Source organism: Oncorhynchus nerka, linkage group LG2, assembly GCF_034236695.1.
Source record: "Oncorhynchus nerka isolate Pitt River linkage group LG2, Oner_Uvic_2.0, whole genome shotgun sequence".
In the NCBI taxonomy this organism is placed as follows: domain Eukaryota; kingdom Metazoa; phylum Chordata; class Actinopteri; order Salmoniformes; family Salmonidae; genus Oncorhynchus; species Oncorhynchus nerka.
Genome location: NC_088397.1, coordinates 14,307,369 through 14,331,013, shown reverse-complemented (window position 1 = coordinate 14,331,013; position 23,645 = coordinate 14,307,369). Strand labels below are relative to the sequence as shown.

The 23,645-nt window shown below is 44.0% G+C and overlaps 1 protein-coding gene and 1 long non-coding RNA gene across 2 annotated transcripts in view; one reads left to right on the top strand and one right to left on the bottom strand.

Annotated features, from left to right (window-relative positions):
• The first annotated feature begins 13,844 nt into the window (after positions 1 to 13,844).
• Positions 13,845 to 15,739, top strand: LOC135573765 (uncharacterized). Its single transcript, XR_010464898.1, has 2 exons — positions 13,845 to 14,344; positions 14,874 to 15,739. It is a non-coding gene; the product is annotated as an uncharacterized LOC135573765 (long non-coding RNA).
• The window catches only part of LOC115115990 (transmembrane protein 131-like), a 31,912-nt gene continuing 23,483 nt past the window's right edge, over positions 15,217 to 23,645 (bottom strand). The window contains 10 exon segments of the mRNA XM_065023622.1: positions 15,217 to 16,139; positions 16,142 to 16,319; positions 17,055 to 17,215; positions 19,296 to 19,487; positions 21,398 to 21,522; positions 21,773 to 21,977; positions 22,030 to 22,101; positions 22,291 to 22,455; positions 22,630 to 22,769; positions 23,250 to 23,529. Of these exon segments, the coding sequence (XP_064879694.1) occupies positions 16,030 to 16,139; positions 16,142 to 16,319; positions 17,055 to 17,215; positions 19,296 to 19,487; positions 21,398 to 21,522; positions 21,773 to 21,977; positions 22,030 to 22,101; positions 22,291 to 22,455; positions 22,630 to 22,769; positions 23,250 to 23,529 (1,628 nt within the window). The 3' untranslated portion in view covers positions 15,217 to 16,029.

Genomic DNA, 23,645 nt, shown 5'->3' with positions numbered 1-23,645 from the left:
AGCGACGTGGGACTCTGGGCAGCGACGTGGGACTCTGGGCAGCGACGTGGGACTCTGGGCAGCGACGTGGGACTCTGGGCAGCGACGTGGGACTCTGGGCAGCGACGTGGGACTCTGGGCAGCGACGTGGGACTCTGGGCAGGGACGTGGGACTCTGGGCAGCGACGTGGGACTCTGGGCAGCGACGTGGGACTCTGGGCAGCGACGTGGGACTCTGGGCATTGCAGTGGGACTCTGGGCAGCGACGTGGGACTCTGGGCAGCGACGTGGGACTCTGGGCAGCGACGTGGGACTCTGGGCAGCGACGTGGGACTCTGGGCAGTGCAGTGGGACTCTGGGCAGCGACGTGGGACTCTGGGCAGCGACGTGGGACTCTGGGCAGCGACGTGGGCAGCGACGTGGGACTCTGGGCAGCGACGTGGGACTCTGGGCAGCGACGTGGGACTCTGGGCAGCGACGTGGGACTCTGGGCAGCGACGTGGGACTCGGCAACGACGTGGGACTCTGGGCAGTGACGTGGGACTCTGGGCAACGACGTGGGACTCTGGACAGTGCAGTGGGACTCTGGGCAGCGACGTGGGACTCTGGGCAGCGACGTGGGACTCTGGGCAGCGACGTGGGACTCTGGGCAGCGACGTGGGACTCTGGGCAGCGACGTGGGACAACAAGTCCATGATGACACTTTTGGTCATTTAGAACGATGATAATGGACTTAATTTACAGGACATGAAACTGTCTGTTCAAGCTCAGTACTTAATGTAATTTCCAAATGAAAATAACTTTAAAAAGTAGAAGTGACATTCAATTTAATGGGAGGTAATCAAAAAAATATAAAACGTTTAATTAAATGTAACCATGTTTGAACTTTTAGGAAACGTTCTGTTAAAGGAATGAAATACCAAGAAAATAGTAGTTTTTTGTAAAATGCCTTAAATGTGCTGACAATGTTGCAGAACCAAGCAACTGACCTCCAACATTCCCAGAAAGGTGTTAGGTTGTTTACAAAATAATCAGAGCACAACCTCTCTCACCAACCTCTAAGAAACATATGGTTCTCAGAACGTTATGTGCTCGCTGGGTAATGTATATGACTTAGTTGGAGTCAAAAAAATACTAAAGTACTGTTGTGTGTGTTTGTGTGTAGGCACGTCAAGAGAACTCTGTAGATCTAGTGGCCTGATGAGTCCTAGCGGCAGCAGAGCAGAGAGCCCATAAAAAGTGAACAGCCCTTAAACAAACAGACTACTCATCCATCCCACAGAATATGAGGAGCACCAAACACACGCTGAAGCATTCAGTGTACTGCCACACACCCCCACAGGTCAAGCTGGATATCAGGGAAGAGTAGAGCACTTACCTCATCCTCTCCAGACAGAGATGGTACCCAGCCACTGAGACCTTCTATAAATAAACTCTGCTGAGGAGCTGTGTGAGTCAAATACACCCGCTGGGCAGAAGTGGAAGCACTGTGTAGCTCTTCAACTTTTCACCAAAACTTTGTTGAGTTGAGGTGCTGAGTTCTACTCCATCTTTCTGATGACCTACTACAACAAGAATAGCAAGGTAAAGATATCTTTCTAAGACCTCTCCAAAGCTTTGCATCTAGAAGCTCGCAAAACCATACCGGCCTTCAATTTAAATCTTCTACTTCAAGTTTGGTATTTCTTTAGCTGATAAGCAACAGCTTTGAACAGACGATGATTATGTCCCAGACACTAATCTATGTATCTATAGTTCAAGTAATGCAGCAGCAATTATTAAAATGATCATAATTATTACAAAATCCAACATTATCACAGCCTCTAGACGTTTCTACTAAACAGCTCAATGACAGCCCATAACATACACATATATGACCCCAGTGACCCGTGTGTGTGAGTGTGAGTGAGTGAGTGAGTGAGTGAGTGAATGAGAGTACCTTTCCCTCCACTGCACTGTGACAGACACTACCCAGCTGCTGTAGCTTTGAAGTTCATAGGAGACAGATCTCATCAGAAGAGAACAGATGGGTGGCGGCCTGGCAGGACGGGGTCATGTGTTTAGCACACACACACTACACACTCCACAAACACACACACACTGTCCTGTCTCCTCAGTGTCTCGCGGTCATAGCTATACACTGGATTTGGGATTTCACAGGTCGCTGGCCTCGTGGTATGCTCCGAGGCGGGGGGATCAGGTCCCAGGGATTTGGAACAATCCGAAGGGGACGTGGGTCAAAAAAACGCTGTAGCTTTAGCATGTGGGTGACGCACATCGGCACACACACACACACACACAAAATAACAATAGGATATTCTGGGCCAGTAGTGACTTAACTACGGTATTCTGTGCTGTTGATTGGGAGCGAACATAATGAGAACATCTCTAATGTCTTGTATGCATCAGAGTATGAAAATCACCCTTGCATCATATTATATACAGTGGGATCCCATGACCAATTAACAGAGAGCTATAAGAACACAGGACCAATAAATAGAGAGGTGGAAAAGTACTCAATTGTCATACTTGAGTAAAAGTAAAGATACCTTAGTAGAAAATGACTCAAGTAAAAGTGAAAGTCACCCAGTAAAATACTACTTGAGTAAAAGTCTAACAATATTTGGTTTTAAATATACTTAAGTATCAAAAAGCAAAAGTATAAATCTACATTTTCTTGTTTTTAATGTATTGATAGCCAGGGGTACACTTCAACACTCAGACATAATTCACAAACAAACCATTTGTGTTTAGTGAGTCCGCCAGATCAGAAGCAGTAGAGATGTTCTCTTGATAAGTGCATGAATTGGACCATTTTCCTGTCCTGCTAAGCATTCAAAATGTAACGAGTACTTTAGTGAGTCCGGGAAAATGTATGGAGTAAAAAGTACATTCTTTTCTTTACGAATTTCATGAAGTAAATGCAAAAGTTGTCAAACATATCAATAGTAGAGTACAGATACCCCCAAAAACTACTTAAGTAGTACTTTAAAGTATTTTTACTTAAGTACTTTACACCGCTGATAAGAACACAGGACCAACTAACAGAACTATAAGAACACAGGACCAACTAACAGAACTATAAGAACACAGGACTAACTAACAGAGAACTATAAGAACACAGGACTAACTAACAGAGAACTATAAGAACACAGGACCAACTAACAGAGAACTATAAGAACACAGGACTAACTAATAAGAACACAGGACCAACTAACAGAGAACTATAAGAACACAGGACCAACTAACAGAGAACTATAAGAACACAGGATCAACTAACAGAGAACTATAAGAACACAGGACCAACTAACAGAGAACTATAAGAACACAGGACTAACAGAGAACTAAGAACACAGGACCAGAACTATAAGAACACAGGACCAACTAACAGAGAACTATAAGAACACAGGACCAACTAACAGAGAACTATAAGAACACAGGACCAACTAACAGAGAACTATAAGAACACAGGACCAACTAACAGAGAACTATAAGAACACAGGACCAACTAACAGAGAACTAAGAACACAGGACCAACTAACAGAGAACTATAAGAACACAGGACCAACTAACAGAGAACTATAAGAACACAGGACCAACTAACAGAGAACTATAAGAACACAGGACCAACTAACAGAGAACTATAAGAACACAGGACCAACTAACAGAGAACTATAAGAACACAGGACCAACTAACAGAGAACTATAAGAACACAGGACCAACTAACAGAGAACTATAAGAACACAGGACCAACTAACAGAGAACTATAAGAACACAGGACCAACTAACAGAGAACTATAAGAACACAGGACCAACTAACAGAGAACTATAAGAACACAGGACCAACTAACAGAGAACTATAAGAACACAGGACCAACTAACAGAGAAACAGAGAACTATAAGAACACAGGAACTAACAGAGAACTATAAGAACACAGGACCAACTAACAGAGAACTATAAGAACACAGGACCAACTAACAGAGAACTATAAGAACACAGGACCAACTAACAGAGAACTATAAGAACACAGGACCAACTAACAGAGAACTATAAGAACACAGGACCAACACAGGACCAACTAACAGAGAACTATAAGAACACAGGACCAACTAACAGAGAACTATAAGAACACAGGACCAACTAACAGAGAACTATAAGAACACAGGACCAACTAACAGAACTATAAGAACACAGGACCAACTAACAGAGAACTATAAGAACACAGGACCAACTAACAGAGAACTATAAGAACACAGGACCAACTAACAGAGAACTATAAGAACACAGGACCAACTAACAGAGAACTATAAGAACACAGGACCAACTAACAGAGAACTATAAGAACAGGACCAACTAACAGAGAACACAGGACCAACTAACAGAGAACTATAAGAACACAGGACCAACTAACAGAGAACTATAAGAACACAGGACCAACTAACAGAGAACTATAAGAACACAGGACCAACTAACAGAACTATAAGAACACAGGACCAACTAACAGAACTATAAGAACACAGGACCAACTAACAGAGAACTATAAGAACACAGGACCAACTAACAGAGAACTATAAGAACACAGGACCAACTAACAGAGAACTATAAGAACACAGGACCAAACTAACTATAAGAACACAGGACTAACAGAACTATAAGAACACAGGACCAACTAACAGAGAACTATAAGAACACAGGACCAACTAACAGAGAACTATAAGAACACAGGACCAACTAACAGAGAACTATAAGAACACAGGACCAACTAACAGAGAACTATAAGAACACAGGACCAACTAACAGAGAACTATAAGAACACAGGACCAACTAACAGAGAACTATAAGAACACAGGACCAACTAACAGAGAACTATAAGAACACAGGACCAACTAACAGAGAACTATAAGAACACAGGACCAACTAACAGAGAACTATAAGAACACAGGACCAACTAACAGAGAACTATAAGAACACAGGACCAACTAACAGAGAACTATAAGAACACAGGACCAACTAACAGAGCTAAAGAACTATAAGAACACAGGACCAACTAACAAGAACTATAAGAACACAGGAACTAACAGAGAACTATAAGAACACAGGACCAACTAACAGAGAACTATAAGAACACAGGACCAACTAACAGAGAACTATAAGAACACAGGACCAACTAACAGAGAACTATAAGAACACAGGACCAACTAACAGAGAACTATAAGAACACAGGACCAACTAACAGAGAACTATAAGAACACAGGACCAACTAACAGAGAACTATAAGAACACAGGACCAACTAACAGAGAACTATAAGAACACAGGACCAACTAACAGAGAACTATAAGAACACAGGACCAACTAACAGAGAACTATAAGAACACAGGACCAACTAACAGAGAACTATAAGAACACAGGACCCTAACAGAGAACTAAGAAACAGGACCAACTAACAGAGAACTATAAGAACACAGGACCAACTAACAGAGAACTATAAGAACACAGGACAACTAACAGAGAACTATAAGAACACAGGACCAACTAACAGAGAACTATAAGAACACAGGACAGAGAACTATAAGAACACAGGACCAACTAACAGAGAACTATAAGAACACAGGACCAACTAACAGAGAACTATAAGAACACAGGACCAACTAACAGAGAACTATAAGAACACAGGACCAACTAACAGAACTATAAGAACACAGGACCAACTAACAGAGAACTATAAGAACACAGGACCAACTAACAGAGAACTATAAGAACACAGGACAGTAACAGAACTATAAGAACACAGGTGATGTGTTCAGAATTCCTCTAAGATACACAGGACCAACACACAACACATGACACTGTTGATGAACACACACACACACACACACACGTGTTAACAGTACAGACACACATACAAGACTGCATTGTCTCAAACACATGTGATTACTCAGCACTTCCTTTAGATGTATTTTTTCTGACGGCTCATAATCACACTGATTTCACAGCAAAAGCTTTGGGGCAGCACTTTGCCTTTCCTGCTCTGGCTAGTGTAGTGTAACCGTACTGCAAAGTCACAGCAATGTCGCAGGAAAATGCTGATGCCAGTAGTCTACCTCTCTTCCTCTCTCTCTCGCAGAATTCTTGAAACACACAACCTCCGGGCTGAACGCAACTGTCAGTCCTTCAACAAGGAGAGAGAAGAGAGAACATGCCTCTGATGTGATCTCACAGATCCGGGACCTGTCCCGAGTCCTCTTTCGGGAACAGTGTGCTGAAAACTCAGACAGGTAAATTACAAATATGACCTCTGATTGGCCCGTCAGTGCCTTGTGCTGGTCGACTCTGCACCTCTCATAGATCATTCAGTACAGTTAAGGGAAGTAGAGGTCACCCGAAGGTCACACTTCCCTGCTTTCCCAGCTGTAAGCCGACCTCACCTCAGCAGATTCCATGGAAATATGTTCTAGGCATGATTCCCCTAACACTACCATAGGTGTCGGATCCAGAACCCTCACCAGTAGAGTGAGTGAGTGAGTGAGTGAGTGAGTGAGTGAGTGAGTGAGTGAGTGAGTGAGTGAGTGAGTGAGTGAGTGAGAGAGCTTTTTGACCTTGACTTGTATGAGCAGTGTTGATGAAACAGCAAAGAGGATGGATGCTCCTTTAAGACTCGATGACCTCCGACGTGTCTAGAGAAAGATGGTACGTGAGGTAGCGCTCCCCCTGGTTCATTATGTTCAGATCTACATCGTCTACGGAACTCAGATACCCTTCCTTAACGCTTTGATTATCAGGAACTCCTATATTTAAGCATCACTAAAAGTGGGTCATTCACAACCTGCTGTATCCAATAAAATATGAGTAATAATTATTCAGTTTAACTTCCCATCCAACTATTTAACTGCTACTGTATGGCCACCACCTTACATGATACCTGGAAGGACTCCCACTACAATCAGCACTTTTCACGTCAAGCTTGACTAAGTAGATATAGTGCTGATAAATCCCTCACAACACATTTAGTCAACCGTGGAAGGACAATGAGAGGAATGCACCACTATATGAAAAGCACAGACGATCAGTTATCTATCAACATGATGGTAGCCTGTCCATAGTAACAGGTCATGCTAGGAAGTACAGTATGTTCATGGATTATATTACTCTACTAATCTTGTGCCGTTCATCATTAACATTTCAACTCTATACTGCTAACCACCATTAAAAAAAAGTGGTTTGCTTGCTTTAAGATAACAATCTCCAAGTTAAGGATAGATGGATTCAGGCTATTTACTGAACATGCAAGATGGGAGAATTTAAACCACAACAGTCTCCCAAGGGAGGCGGAGTTAAAAAGCTTTTTAGTCTCCAACATGATTAAATACCTTGTTTTTTTTTTTTTTCTCTCTTCTATATATATATATATATATATATGCCAAGGAGTTTCTTTGAACACAAGTCCTTCCTTTCCACAAAGGCTGCAGTCTCTTGACGTCTATGAAATGTACAAGGCCACCAGTTTCTTTGAACACAAGTCCTTCTCTTTCCACAGCCAAAGGCTGCAGTCTCTGACGTCTATCTCCACATGCCACGGGAGTGTTGCCATGAACTCTGTCTCCACAGCCACGGGAGTGTTGCCATGAACTCTGTCTCCACAGCCACGGGAGTGTTGCCATGAACTCTGTCTCCACAGCCACGGGAGTGTTGCCATGAACTCTGTCTCCACAGCCACGGGAGTGTTGCCATGAACTCTGTCTCCACAGCCACGGGAGTGTTGCCATGGACTCTGTCTCCACAGCCACGGGAGTGTTGCCATGAACTCTGTCTCCACAGCCACGGGAGTGTTGCCATGAACTCTGTCTGCCAGTTGAATGAGAGGCTGAGTTGAAGGAGTGAAAGAGGGGGACTTGAGGACGAGAGAGAATCTATGTGGGATAAACCATGGCTGAGTAAGGATCCTGTATGAGCTGTAATAATGTCTTTCTCCCTTTGTAATAATGTCTTTCTCCCTTTGTAATAATGTCTTTCTTCCTTTGGAATAATGTCTTTCTCCCTTTGGAATAATGTATTTCTCCCTTTGGAATAATGTCTTTCTCCCTTTGGAATAATGTCTTTCTTCCTTTGGAATAATGTCTTTCTCCCTTTGGAATAATGTCTTTCTCCCTTTGGAATAATGTCTTTCTTCCTTTGGAATAATGTCTTTCTCCCTTTGGAATAATGTCTTTCTCCCTTTGGAATAATGTCTTTCTCCCTTTGGAATAATGTCTTTCTCCCTTTGGAATAATGTCTTTCTCCCTTTGGAATAATGTCTTTCTCCCTTTGGAATAATGTCTTTCTTCCTTTGTAATAATGTCTTTCTTCCTTTGTAATAATGTCTTTCTCCCTTTGGAATAATGTCTTTCTCCCTTTGTAATAATGTCTTTCTCCCTTTGTAATAATGTCTTTCTCCCTTTGTAATAATGTCTTTCTCCCTTTGTAATAATCTCTGATGGATGAAATCAAAAATCCTCCTGAATCCTGGTGCATAGCTTTATTTAAACAATCCTGTCATGTCCGATCTCTGAACGCATCAACAAAAGAGGTAGAGAAGGAAGGATGCATCCCATCCACAGAGTGATTACACAGGGCAGGCAGGGAAGAGGAGAGAGGTGCTGGCAGGGTAGAGGAGAGAGGTGCAGGCAGGGTAGAGAAGAGAGGTGCAGGCAGGGTAGAGGAGAGAGGTGCTGGCAGGGTAGAGAAGAGAGGTGCAGGCAGGGTAGAGGAGAGAGGTGCTGGCAGGGTAGAGGAGAGAGGTGCTGGCAGGGTAGAGGAGAGAGGTGCAGGCAGGGTAGAGGAGAGAGGTGCTGGCAGGGTAGAGGAGAGAGGTGCAGGCAGGACTGTTTAGTATTCACAGCAGCGGTGTAAGCAGCACTCTCAGACACAGTGACTCATCATCGAGATAAGACGCACCAGTGCTTCCAGACCTACAGCCCCTCAGAGACATACAGCTCCTCTCTCAGAGACATACAGCTCCTCTCTGAGACATACAGCTCCTCTCTCAGAGACATACAGCTCCTCTCTGAGACATACAGCTCCTCTCTGAGACATACAGCTCCTCTCTCAGAGACATACAGCTCCTCTCTCAGAGACATACTGTACAGCTCCTCTCTGAGACATAATGTACAGCTCCTCTCTCAAAGACATACAGCTCCTCTCTCAGAGACATACAGCTCCTCTCTCAGAGACATACAGCTCCTCTCTCAGAGACATACTGTACAGCTCCTCTCTGAGACATACAGCTCCTCTCTGAGAGCTCCTCTCTCAGAGACATACAGTCTCTCAGAGCCTCTCTCAAAGTACAATGAACAGCACTGTACACTGACTTCCAAGGCAGTCACGACTTACTATAGCTGCACGTCCCTGAATATTCAGTACCCACCCTCACACGCACACTCTCACTCGCACAGATTCTAGCTCAAACCTGACAGTCAGCAGCACTACAAAGGAGCAGAACGGGTAATTACATCACAGGTTGGTAGCACCTTAATTAGGAAGACAGGCTTATGGTAAAGGCTGGAGCGGAATAGGTGGAATGGCATCAAATACATCAAACGGATGGTTCCATTCGCTCCGTTCCAGACATTATTATGAGTCGTACTGAATGACATGGAGCAGCAGCACAATGCAGCAGCCACCACGATGCCTTCACTGCCTGACCGTCATGACCTTCACGGCTAACAGGACGGGTGATTGATAAAGCCAAGACAATTATCATCCCCGTATCAGGCTAACGAGCGTGTTACCTAATAGCACAGCATAGGTAACCTTCTGTTGGGTTCAATAATGACGTATTCTTATATCCTACCTAGGGCTCTGGTCAATAGTGTACAATATAGGGCTCTGGTCAATAGTGTACAATATAGGGCTCTGGTCAATAGTGTACAATATAGGGCTCTGGTCAATAGTGCACTATATAGGGCTCTGGTCAATAGTGCACTATATAGGGCTCTGGTCAATAGTGTACCATCTAGGGCTCTGGTCAATAGTGTACAATATAGGGCTCTGGTCAATAGTGTACAATATAGGGCTCTGGTCAATAGTGTACTATATGGGGCTCTGGTCAATAGTGTACAATATAGGGCTCTGGTCAATAGTGTACAATATAGGGCTCTGGTCAATAGTGTACTATATAGGGCTCTGGTCAATAGTGTACTATATAGGGCTCTGGTCAATAGTGTACAATATAGGACTCTGGTCAATAGTGTACAATATAGGGCTCTGGTCAATAGTGTACAATATAGGGCTCTGGTCAATAGTGTACAATATAGGGCTCTGGTCAATAGTGTACTATATAGGGCTCTGGTCAATAGTGTACAATATAGGGCTCTGGTCAATAGTGTACAATATAGGGCTCTGGTCAATAGTGTACAATATAGGGCTCTGGTCAATAGTGTACAATATAGGGCTCTGGTCAATAGTGTACAATATAGGGCTCTGGTCAATAGTGTACTATATAGGGCTCTGGTCAATAGTGTACAATATAGGGCTCTGGTCAATAGTGTACAATATAGGGAATCGGGTGCCATTTGGGATGCAGACACAGCCTTCCAGAAGAACAGCATCAGATCCTCCATAGTATATTGTATCTGTTGTATAATTTAGCAATAAAGCCAGGGGGGGTGTGGTAGATGGCCAATATATCATGGCTAGTGGCTGTTCTTATGCGTGACGCATCGCAGAGTGCCTGAACACAGCCCTTGCCGTGGTATACTGGCCATATATCATGCCTAGTGGCTGTTGTTATGTGTGACGCATCGCGGAGTGCCTGAACACAGCCCTTACCGTGGTATATTGGCCATATATCAAACTCCTGAGGTGCCTTATTGCTAACGTCATTAGAGCAGCAAAATAAATGTTTTTTATTCATTTAACTCATATTTTACCCACTAAATTGACTGAGAACACATTCTCATTTACAGCAACGACCTGGGGAATAGTTACAGGGGAGAGGAGATGAATTAGCCAATTGTAAACTGGGGATGATTAAGTGACCATGACAGTATGAGAGCCAGATTGGGAATTTAGCCAGGACACCAGGGTTAACACCCCTACTCTTATGAGTAGTGCCATGGGATCTTCAGTGACCACAGTCACAGGACACCTGTTTAACATCCCATCCAAAAGACAGCACCCTACACAGGGCAATGTCCCCAATCACTGCCCTGGGGAATGGGGATATTTTTTTAGACCAGAGGAACGGGTGCCTCGATCTGACCACTTCCAGCAGTATGCGGTCTCCCATCCAAGAACCGACCAATACAAACGCTGCTTAGCTTCAGAAGCAAGCCAGCAGTGGGATGCATGGTGGTATGCTCATACCCGTGGTATACTGTCTGATGTTCCACAGCTTTCAGCCAATCAGCATTCAGGGCTCTAACCACCCAGTTCATAAGGCTGGATATGATTCAGAGCACCATTTCTGAACCAGCAAAATAATCCTCAACAACTTCAACATTTTCAGAAATGACAAATGTTCAGTTGGTCCCCCACTGCATCATAGCCATGTCCTCCACACACAGCCACGATGAGGTCATCTCCCAAAGCGGATCTATTGTCAGCAGCCATCGCTCCTGTGATGGAGCAGGAACAAGGTTGTGTTCAGTAGGGTAGGCACCTGCAAGTTCCCGGACATTTCTGGGGGGAATGGCCCTAGTGCTCACCGTCCGATCCAACAGCTCCCAGACATTTCTGGGGGGAATGGCCCTAGTGCTCACCGTCCGATCCAACAGCTCCCAGACATTTCTGGGGGGAATGGCCCTAGTGCTCACCGTCCGATCCAACAGCTCCCAGACATTTCTGGGGGGAATGGCCCTAGTGCTCACCGTCCGATCCAACAGCTCCCAGACATTTCTGGGGGGAATGGCCCTAGTGCTCACCGTCCGATCCAACAGCTCCCAGACATTTCTGGGGGGAATGGCCCTAGTGCTCACCGTCCGATCCAACAGCTCCCAGACATTTCTGGGGGGAATGGCCCTAGTGCTCACCGTCCGATCCAACAGCTCCCAGACGTGCTCAATGGGATTGAGATCCGGGCTCTTCGCTGGCCATGGCAGAACACTGACATTCCTGTCTTGCAGGAAATCACGCACAGAACGACCAGTATGGCTAGTGGCATTGTCATGCTGGAGGGTCTGGTCAGGATGAGCCTGCAGGAAGGGTACCACATGAGGGAGGAGGATATCTTCCCTGTAACTCACAGCATTGAGATTGCCTGCAATGACAAGCTCAGTCCAATGATGCTGTGACACACCACCCCAGACCATGACGGACCCTCCACCTCCAAATCGATCCCGCTCCAGAGTACAGGCCTCGGTGTAACGCTCATTCCTTTGACGATAAACGCGAATCCGACTATCACCCCTGGTCAAACAAATCCGCGACTCGTCAGTGAAGAGCACTTTTTGCCAATCCTGTCTGGTCCAGTGACGGTGGGTTTGTGCCCATAGGCGACGCTGTTGCCGGTGATGTCTGGTGAGGACCTGCCTTACAACAGGCCTACAAGCCCTCAGTCCAGCTTCTCTCAGCCTATTGCAGACAGTCTGAACACTGATGGCGAGATTGTGCGTTCCTGGTGTAACTCGGGCAGTTGTTGTTGCCATCCTGTAGTTGTCCCACAGGTGTGATGTTCGGATGTACCGATCCTGTGCAGGTGTTGTTACACGTGGTCTGCCACTGCGAGGATGATCAGCTGTCCATCCTGTAGCGCTGTCTTAGGCATCTCACAGTGGAGACATGGCAATTTATTGCCCTGGCCACATCTGCAGTCCTATGGCATGTTCATGCAGATGAGTCAGTAGAAAGGCCTCTTTAGTGTCCTAAGTTTTCATAACTGTGACCTTAATTGCCTACCGTCTGTAAGCTGTTAGTGTCTTAACGACCGTTCCACAGGTGCATGTTCATTAATTGTTTATTGTTTATTAAAACAAACATGGGAAACCATGTTTAAACGCTTTACAATGAAGATCTGTGAAGTTATTTGGATTTTTACTAATTATCTTTGAAAGACAGGGTCATGAAAAAGGGACATTTCTTTTTTTGCCGAGTTCAGTACATTATGGATAAAATGGCAGCTGAAAGAACGTGTGGCGATGTATGGAATGGATGAACACTAAAAGAAATGACTTAATAGTGGAGATAATTAAGAAATAAGGCACGAGGGGTGTGGAATATGGCCAATATACCACGGCTAAGGACTGTTCTTAAGCACGAAGCAACGCGGCCATATACCACAAACCCCCAAGGTGCCTTACTGCTATCATAAACTGGTTACCAACGTTATTAGAGCACTAAAAATAAATGTTTTGTCATATCCATGGTATACGGTTTTATATACCACAGCTGTCAGCCTATCAGCATTCAGTGCTCAAACCATCCAGTTTATAATACCTGGTATGTTAGTCACTGATATCTGGATTATTCTCTAGACAGAGAACAGACATGTAAATAGACATTCTCTATAGCCCTCAGTCCACCTAGAACCCTGATGTCTTGTCATCAGTTCTATAGAGAATCACTCTGGATGTATCTTGCCATACTGTTAATAAAACAGTCCTCAATCGTAAAAGAATTAGGCAACACCCATTGTGGGGAACTTGTTTTATACACTACACAGTAGATCTGATTCTGCATGGGTAAGCATCATATCAGGTGCCTTGTCGGAGTAATATGATACAAGCAGTGGAGGCTCCTCAGAGGAAGGGGAGGACCATCCTACTCGGTGAATTTCAGAAAATATAAATAGTTAAAGATTTAAAAAGTAAACCTTTTTAGATTAAACTATAGTAAATATATTCACGTCACCAAATAACTGAATAAAACATCGTTTTGCAATGAAGGTCTACAGTAGCCTCAACAGCACTCTGTAGGGTAGCACCGTGGTGTAGCCGGAGGACAGCTAGCTTCTGTCCTGCTCTGGGTACATTGACTTCAATACCTAGGAGGCTCATGGTTCTCACCCCCTTCCATACTTACACAGTAATATGACAACTTCCAGAGGATGTCATCCAACCTATTCAGAGCTCTTGCAGCATGAACTGACATGTTGTCCAACCAATCAAAAGGTTCAGATAATTAATGTAGTACTGTAAGCATAAACTACAGCTAGTTAGCACTGCAGTGCATAAATTGTAAGTAGTTGCCAGAGGGAAAGACAATAGCTTTGAATAATGTGTTTCCTAAATTAAGGATAGGCAGCAGAGAGAAAGCTAGCTAGCTATTGTCATTGTATTTTTTTTTCACTTAGCTAATGCAGCGAGCTAATTTAGCCTACTCAAACAGAGAGGAATGCTTATGTTAGCTAGCTGGCTAAGGCTATCCAAAACTGGAACTCTTCCAAGTCAAGGTAAGCTTTCAGTTTTATAAATGTATTGCTAAGAGGGCCCGTTCTTGTAACTGCTAAACTGCTTGCTGTACACTGCTGGTTTACTAACGCATTAGTTATAGTAGCCATGTTGACTATGTTTGCGAATAGGTTGAAATTGACAACAATGTAGGCTGTGTGTAGTGGTTGTGTGGTATAAAGGTTGGGCTTGGGAGAAGAAAAAAAATCCACCTGGTCAGACAGCTGCACTGAAGTCCACAAGCGAAGGGTAAAGGTGAGAGGAGGCGAGTGTAGATTCAAGTAGGAATTATACAACAAGAAAAGTGATGATGCTGTTTGTATGTGGTTGCTATGAAAAGTGAACTGTGTATTCATTCCACCGAATGAACGGAAGCAAACGGAACAAAAACGGGGATAAACATACCCGAATTTGACCAATAGAAGCCCTTGTATAGACCTGTTTGAACTAATGATTACAACCTTGATCAGGCACCGACCTCCACCAGATACAAGCTGCCTTTAACACAACCTGTCTATTGTTCTATTCTAGCGCTGTGCTGCCACCTAGTGGAGCAGACCTGAGACAACTCAAAAAGGTGAGCTTGGAAGAGAGGGAGGAGCAGAGGAATGGAGGTTAGACATTTACATTTCAGTCATTTAACAGATGCTCTTAAATTGATTTACAGGAGCAAATTAGGTTTAAGTGCCTTGCTCAAGGGCGCAGACAGATTTTTCACGTAGTCGGCTTGCGGATTACTGGCCGAATGCTCTTAACCGCTAGGCTACATGACGCCTTTAGCTATTGACTCAAGTAGCATTGATTAGATAACAGGAGTTAAATGATTAAAAGGCATACATAAATAATACCAAATGAAGCACATTTTACACCATGATAACTGTCTCATGTGTTTTATATGGAAGCTGTGACAAATGTCCCACATTACCAACATGTCAGAAAGAGGGGAAGCTTTGTATCCACCAACATTTTTCAAACGGTTTAAAAAGGAAATGAAAACCCTTTCTTTTAACAGACTTTAAAACTTAGCATGGTAATTAAAATAATTTAAAAAGCATCTCGCCAATATTGGCCATGAATGTTGTGTTGTTCGACAAATAAAACAAAATGTGTTCAGGCTTGCAATGGCATAGAAACGTAAAGTCATGGTCTTCTGATGCCACTGGCATCGACTTGACACAGCAGTCATGAAAATGACTTTTCACAACAACAAAAAATCCCTTTACTGCCAGTCTTAACTGATTGTAACCCTTAAATAATAATCTCTAATGGAGCGATGATAAGGCTTAAACACTGTGCTTGAATCCAATAAGTAACTCCAATGTAATGCCAAAACAGCAGTACTAAATAATGAACAGAATATTATTTCTCAGATGGTTCCTGATTGCACTTAGGTCCGTCACTGCTATCAAAAACATTACCGAGGATGTATTTGAAAAAAAAAAACAGCTGCATTTAACCATATTATGTCAGTCTGATAAGGATTCTTCTTTTATGATTCTTCTACTAATATTGTTTTGTTGATAAATTTGCCAAGTCGTCATAGAAAAAGACTAATTCTGAGGACATAATTTGTTTAGAAATCCAATGTGTACATTATAATAGGAATTTGGTGAAATTCAAAACAGGGGAAAATGCATTCATCTTCTTCTCAGTCTATCAGTGGGAGGAGACCGCGGTGGCATCCCCTTCAGCCGGTGCTGCTGTCCGATTGGTTTGGCCAGGGCTCCGAGCTTCGTCTACTGAAGGTGGGCCTCCACATGCTCCAGGGGTTGTAGGAGGGGCTCAGCTGCGTGGGGAGGGCTTTGTTGGGGCCGGGAGCGGGGTTCCACTGTCAGTGCTACCCATCAGATCGGTCAGGGGGGAAGCAGAGGAAGGAGAGAAGGAGTGTAGGGGGGAGTCAGAGGGGGGGCTGGTGGACCAGATGGAGGGGCTGAATGGAGGGCTGGAGCCCCACATGCTACTGCTGCCCAGGATGGACTGGATGAGAGGAGAGAGAGAGGCTGACCGTTAGGGACCTGGACTACTAGTACAGTCTGATGTCTTTGTGGAACAGAGCTTATAAAAAGGTCCAATGCAGACAGATTTATCTCAATATCAAATCATTTCTGGGTAACAATTAAACAGGGATTGTTTTCAATTGAAATGGTCAAAGAGACTATCTTCTTAGCAAAGAGCAATTTCTCAAGGAAGAATTTAGCTGGGAGTGGGGAAATTTAAAATGAGCTGTTATTGGCAGAAAGGTTTAGAACTCTTTCTTATTGGTCTATTAACTCATTTACCACATGGCGATGTCATCATGAAAGGAAAAAACTCCCTCCTACCAAAACAGGCTGAAATTTTAGGCCTTCTTTTCAAACAGCTTTACACAAAAAAAAAGAACATTAACATAATCGTCACAGTATTATTCCAACCTCAGTGTGGAAACATCAATCAAAAATGGGATTTTCTGTTTTCACTAGGCCTTTAACTAAATGAAGAGTGTGACTCCAACACTGAAGACACTTCTGGTGCCCATGTAAACGTCCCAAATCACACCCCGTTTCACCTGGGAAATTGCTTGTGTCTCTCCTGACAGCCATCCTACGCTATAGATACTTTCGCGTTCCAATGTGGCTCTGGTCAAAAGTAGTGCACTACATGGAGAATACTGTAGGGTGTCAGGAGAGACTCAGGCCATTTTACATAAGTATGGAGCAGTGAAAGAGGTCTTACCGTGGTGGGGGTAGCAGGGGAGCTGGAGCTGGGCTGGATGGGCCAGGGCTGTAGAGGCTGCAGGGACTCGTTTGGCCAGACGGACGGGGTGGTATGTCTGAACTCAGGCCAACTCTGCTGGGGCTCCATAGCACTCCTTCCCGAGGTCATCCCACTGAACACTACACAGCACAGTCAAACGTCAACTGGTTTCCATATACACTGAGTGTACAAAACATTAGCAACACCTTCCTAATATTGAGTTGCACCCCCTTTTGCCTTCGAAAGAGTCTTCATTCGTCGGGGCATGGACTACATGGTGTTGAAAGCGTTCCACAGGGGTGCTGGCCCAATGCTTCCCACAGTTGTGTCAATTTAGCTGGATGGCCTTTGGGTGGTGGACCATTCTTGATACACACAGGGGAAACTGTTGAGTGTGAAAAAACCCAGCAGCGTTGCAGTTCTTGACACACTCAAACCCGTGTCCGGGTACCACTACCACACCCGGTTGAAAAGGCACTTACAGGGCCTTCAGAAAGTATTCATACCCCTTGACTTATTCCACATTTTTGTTGTGTTACAGCCTGAATTTAAAAAAATATATAAAAATGTATTTTCTTTCTTACCCATCTACACACACTACCCCATAATGACAATGTTTGTAGAAATGTTTGCAAATATACTGAACATTTATTTACATAATTTACATTCAGGGGTATGAATGCATACGTATTCACCCCGAGTCAATACAAGTTAGAATTACGTTAGGCAGCAATTACAGCTGTGAATCTTTCTCTAAGAGCATTGCACACCTGAATTGCACAATATTTGTCTACTATTCTTTTTTTAAATTATTCAAGCTCTGTCAAAGCAGTTGTTCATCATTGCTAGACAACCATTTTCAATACTTGTGATAGATTTTCAAGCAGATTTACGTCAAAATTGCAACTCGGCCACTCAGGAACATTCACTGTCTTCTTGGTAGGCAATTCCAGTGTAGATGTGTCCTTGTGGTTACGGTTATTGTCCTGCTGAAAGGTGAATTAATCTCCCCGTGTCTGGTTTTCCTTCAGGATATTGCCTGTGCTTACTTCCATTATGTAAAAAATGTTACATTGAAAAACTCCAGAGTCCTTAACAATTACAAGCATACCCATAACACGATGCAGCCGCCACACTGCTTGAAAATGGTGGTACTCGGTAATGTGTTTTATTGGATTTGCCCCTAAAAATAACACTTTGTATTAAGGACAAAAAGTTAATTGCTTTGCCAAATGTTTTGGAATATTTTTTATTCTGTACAGGCTTCCTTCTTTTCACTCTGCCAATTAGGTTAATATTGTGGAGTAACTACAATGTTGATCCATCCTCAGTTCTCCCATCACGGCCATTAAACTCTAACTGTTTTAAAGTCACCATTGGCATCATGACGAAATCCTTGGGGGGTTTTCTTCCTCTTCAGCAACTGAGTTAGGAAGGACGCCTGTATCTTTATAGTGACTGGGTGTATTGATACACCATCCAAAGTGTAATTAATAACTTCAACATGCGCAAAGGGATATTCAATTCACTGCTCGACTGATGGAACTTACAGTTCATTGTGTGGGGTACAGAGATGATGTAGTCATTGAAACATGTTAAACACCGTTGTTGCACACAGAGTGAGTCCATGCAACTTATTGGGACTTAAAATACTTTTATTGAAAAATAATGGGCAATTGTGTGTGGGCCAGTGACCAAAAAATCTCCATTAAATGAATTTTAAAAACTCAGGCTGTAAGAACATAATTTGAAAAAAATACAAGTAGTGAATACTTTCTGAAGGCACTGTGAAACTTTTGTCTTGTCCGTTCACCCTCAATGGCACACTTACACAATCCATGTCCTAATGTCTCCAGGCTTAGAAATCCCTTCTTTAACCGACCTCCTCCCCTTCATCTACACTGACTGAAGTGGATTTAACAGGTGACATCAATAAGGGATCATAGCTTTCACCTGGTCAGTCTATGTCATGGAAAGTTCCTAATGTTTTGTACACTCAGTGTAGTTAATTTAACAGCCTCGTCTAGGGCCATGTTTTTCCTGGACAGTCACATGTCCATGAAAGACTCAGGGACCTACACCATGTAACAGATCACAACACATTGTTCCATGCGATCTTCTCTCGAAAGAGAGTGTACAGAGTGCAGGTGTTATTGTGTCGCAGTTAGACATATTCATGCATTTCACAAGCTATTCTGTCTGCTTTTTCTAACTGCTTACCTCCAGACAGGTTGAAGGTGTTGCTGGGTCCGAAGGCTGAGAAGGAGTTGACAGAGTTGAGGCTGGGTCTCCTGCCGTTCCCTACAGGGCTCCACAACCCCGAGCTGTCTGATCCATCACTCTCTACAGAGGAGAGGTGTTGGAGGACATCTCTGTCTCTGCTCCCCACAGCCGCCTTCGTTGCACTGCACCCTGGTGGTCGGAGGAGAGAACAGGTTAGCACAACTGCTACAGGAGTGGACACATTGAGCTTCTTCATTCACTCCCATATCAACCCCCTAGCCAAACCCCTTCCCCCTGAAAGGACTGGATAGGTAGATGCGATATGATAAGAACTCCACCTTGGTGGTGCGTGTCTCTTTGTTAACAACAGCTGGTGCACAATCTCTAATATTAAAGGGACACTTCGGGATTTTGGAAAGGAGGCCCTTTCTCTACTTCCCCAGAGTCAAATGAACTCGCAGATACCATTTTTATGTCTATGTCAGGGTTTCCGTTAGCCAGTAATAGCTGACTGTTGGACAATATATTTTTTAATGCCTATAGATAAAACTGGTGTCAAAAAGAAAATTCCATTGTGAAATAAAGCTTTTTCGCCTAAATACATTTGACCGGTCATGCTTATCAGGCTATAGGTTAATTTGCATAATTTTGTGGAATTCAATTGCCGTGTGTTACGGTATATTTGTTATGCATCTTATTTGTCACACGCGTACATTATACAGATAGAGCCTTTGAGAGGAAAATCTGTCAGATGCTGCAGCATCTCAAACGGCAACGGAAGGCAGGCTTCATCAGCGCGTCACACACCACTTTGCAATGAGCTGAAGGCAGTATGCATTTTCAAAACATATACTTCATTGTTTGAATACATATGAGGCATGTCTTACCTTGCATCAGAGTAATCCATAAGATCTCCTCTCTTTCTAAATTTCTGACGTGTATTTTCTTTTCACATTGCGGTGCCCTTTTGGCAACAGTGTTTTGTATGAATTTGGGCTCTATTGTCCCACAACTGTCACAGAGTCTGTATGGAATAGGCCATTTCTTTCTCAACAAGCTGACCAATAGAATGTCACTTTTCTACTATGGGGGAATAGTACATTGACATAGGCTAGTGATTTTGCTGTTCAGCTGCTAGTGATTTTGCTGTTCAGTACTCGTCTTGTTGGCTTATTCAAACATCTTCAAAGTGCATATCAGAATTTGAAATGTCAAATTCCACATCACCAAGGATCTACCATGGTCCACAAGCACCAACACAGTCGAGAAGAGGGCACGCCTACACCTCTTCCCCTCAGAAGGCTGAAAAGATTTTTCTGCCTGAGATCCTCAGAGGTTCTACAGCTGCACCATTGAGAGCATCTTGACTGGCTGCATCACCGCTTGGTATGGAAACTGCTCTGCATCCGACCACAAGGCACTAGAGGGAAGTGAGAACGGCCCAGTACATCACTGGGGCCGAGCTCCCTGCCATCCTGGACCTCTATACCAGGCGGTGTCAGAGAAAAGTTTACTCCACCCACCCAAGTCATAGACTGTTCTCCCTGCTAACGCACAGCAAGCAGTACCGATGCACCAAGTCTGGAACCAACAGGACCCTGATCAGCTTCTACCTCCAAGCCACAAGACTGCTAAATAGTTACCCGGACGATCTGCAGTTCCTTTTTGCACTAACTTTGACTAATCACATACGCTGCTGCTACCATTTATTATCGGTTACTTTATTCCTAGTTATATGTACATATCTACCTCGTACCCCTGCACATCGACTCACTACTGGTACCATGTGTATACTGCCACGTTAATGTTACTCATTGTGTATTTATTATTGCGCTTTTTATTTTTCTATTATTTCTCTCTCTCTGCGTTGTTGGAAGGGCCCATAAGGAAGCATTTCCCTGTTAGTCCACACCTGTTGTTGACAAAGCATGTGACGATTAAAATTAGATTTTGATTGGCTAGATGGCCATATTGCTTAGACACATCCAATCATCTCAATTTTACACAGATGCTGAGAGTGTAGGGGCTAAAGTCAAGGGGCGAGGGGTCCATTTGGGACATGGGGGAAGAAGTGGTCAGAGACAGGACATCTGACTGACCTGGGCTTTTGTCGAATCCAGCCGCCACAGCAGCGAAGGTAGGGTTCCCGTTCTGACCAGGTACGGAGACCAACTTGGTCAGCTTGTTCTTTATGCCTGATGCAGTAGACATCAGACCCACCTCGCTGGAAAACACACAGAAACAAAGAAGACTTTGGTATTTAGAAATAACCACTCTTGGATGTAGATGACATTTTTATCTTGATCTACATATATTTTGCAGTTATTATTTTGGCATTCTTCTTTTCATCACACCTTAGGTTGTGTATGTTTCATGTCACTCTGGCACAGGTAACTACACAGATAGTTGTATGACTTCTAGATCAGTTTAAGATGAAGAGCTGTGCAGGTCTCTGTTGTTGTAGGTTTGTTCACCTGGTAGCAGTGTTGACCATGCCGCTATAGGAGTCATACAGAGAGAAGCCAGACGAGGGAGGGGGAGGGGTTCCGATGGTTCTCTTCAGGAAGGGATCAGACGAGGGAGGGGGAGGGGTTCCGATGGTTCTCTTTAGGAAGGGATCAGACGAAGGAGGAGGGGTTCCGATGGTTCTCTTTAGGAAGGGATCAGACGAAGGAGGAGGGGTTCTGATGGGTCTCTTCAGGAAAGGATCAGATGAGGGAGGGGGAGGGGGTTTCGATGGGTCTCTTCAGGAAGGGATCAGCGTTCATGGTCTGCAGGGAGATCTGCTGGAGACTGTCCACAGCTGAGAGGAAACGGGGAAATGCATGTCATATGGCTGCCTTTATCACAATACTCAATTGGTTTTATTTGAAAGACTGGATTGATACATGCTTGATTCAGGAAGTTAAAAAGAGTTAATATGCTAGAAGAGGTGGGGAAACAGGTTTGGAGCAGGTATGAGGGGGTTGTGGTAGTGCACTACATAATTCACCATTGTGTGCTATGTGGAGGGGCACACAGTCCCACTCCGGGGGAGGAGAGATGTCCTTCTCCCCTTCTGAGCCGCTGCTGTTCCCCAGCTCCTGCACCACCGGTTCGTTGAACAGGAACTTAGCCAGGAGAGAGGGGCGGAAGTCTTCCAGCTTCACACGAGGCACTGGGGTTTGAGAGGAGGGAACGAGACTCAAACATAACCCTACACAGTCCTGAAAAGGTGTCTCCCAAGTCAGTGGGAAAAAAGGCAGGTAAAAACCAAACAAGACATTTGCCATGTCAATGTGAGAAAACAGAAAAGTCAAAAGGTCAGTTAGCTGGAAAGGTAGTAACTGACCTCTTGGTTTAGGAGGTATGGGTCTTGTTATGGTTGTTGTTGTTGAGCTGCTGGCCAGGGCCTGCTGCACCACCACGTTCTTGGAATTGAAGCTCTTGCGCTTGTTTTCCAGTGGGGTAACGTATGGAAGCTCCAGTGAGCTGTGGAAAAGCAACATGGAATAAAGTGGTCAATGTCTGGAAGCTCAATCACGTCTGAATACAAAAGGAATGCTTTATTTGTGAGTGCTGTCCCCTTTTCACACAAGTCAGATTACTCCTAGGCTACAGAACCCAAAGATGTACAGAACTTACGAAGAGCTGAGCATGTCAGAATTTTGTATCGGGGTCATTGAGAAAAATATGTACAAGCCGGAATAACCAAAGAGGAACCCAACTTAAGACTCTGATCGACGACACGGTTTGTGATAGCTGCAGTTGTTTTCTAATCTTCAACTGTATCTGTAACTCCTGACACCGTCTTGTGTGCATTTTGTATTTTTTGGTTAATAATACTATGTACACGTTGCTATTGCCCTGTTTTTCCTTCTTGCCAGGTCACCCTCGCAAAATAGGTTTTTAACCTCAAATGGGTCTTACCTGGTTAACTAAAGGTTAAATAAAAAATAAACTAAACCCCACCTAGACTTTGCATCCATTTGGCTCTTCTCCTTTGTAATGACTGCTGGCTTCTTGTTCTTGGACTTTGAGTGAGCTTCAGGAGTATCATCTTTCTTCTTCCCTTTGTTGTCCTCCATTATGTCTGGGTTGGAGTTCTCTGTGGTGGTGGAGGAGCTGTCATCGTTGTCCTCCCTCAGTTCCTCTCCTCCCTGAGCTCTTCCCTTGTTCCTCTTCTCCCGCTCTTCCTTCTTCTTCGAGGCCTTGGCTTTGGTCTGCTGCACTTTCCCTTTGGCTGCACTGGCTGGAAGGAGGGAAGAAGATGACAGATTCAATACACTGTGTGAACTGAATCAAATCCTGTCAATAATAGGAGTGTTCGTACTGTGTACCCCTGAATGAGTCCGTTGTTAAATAAGC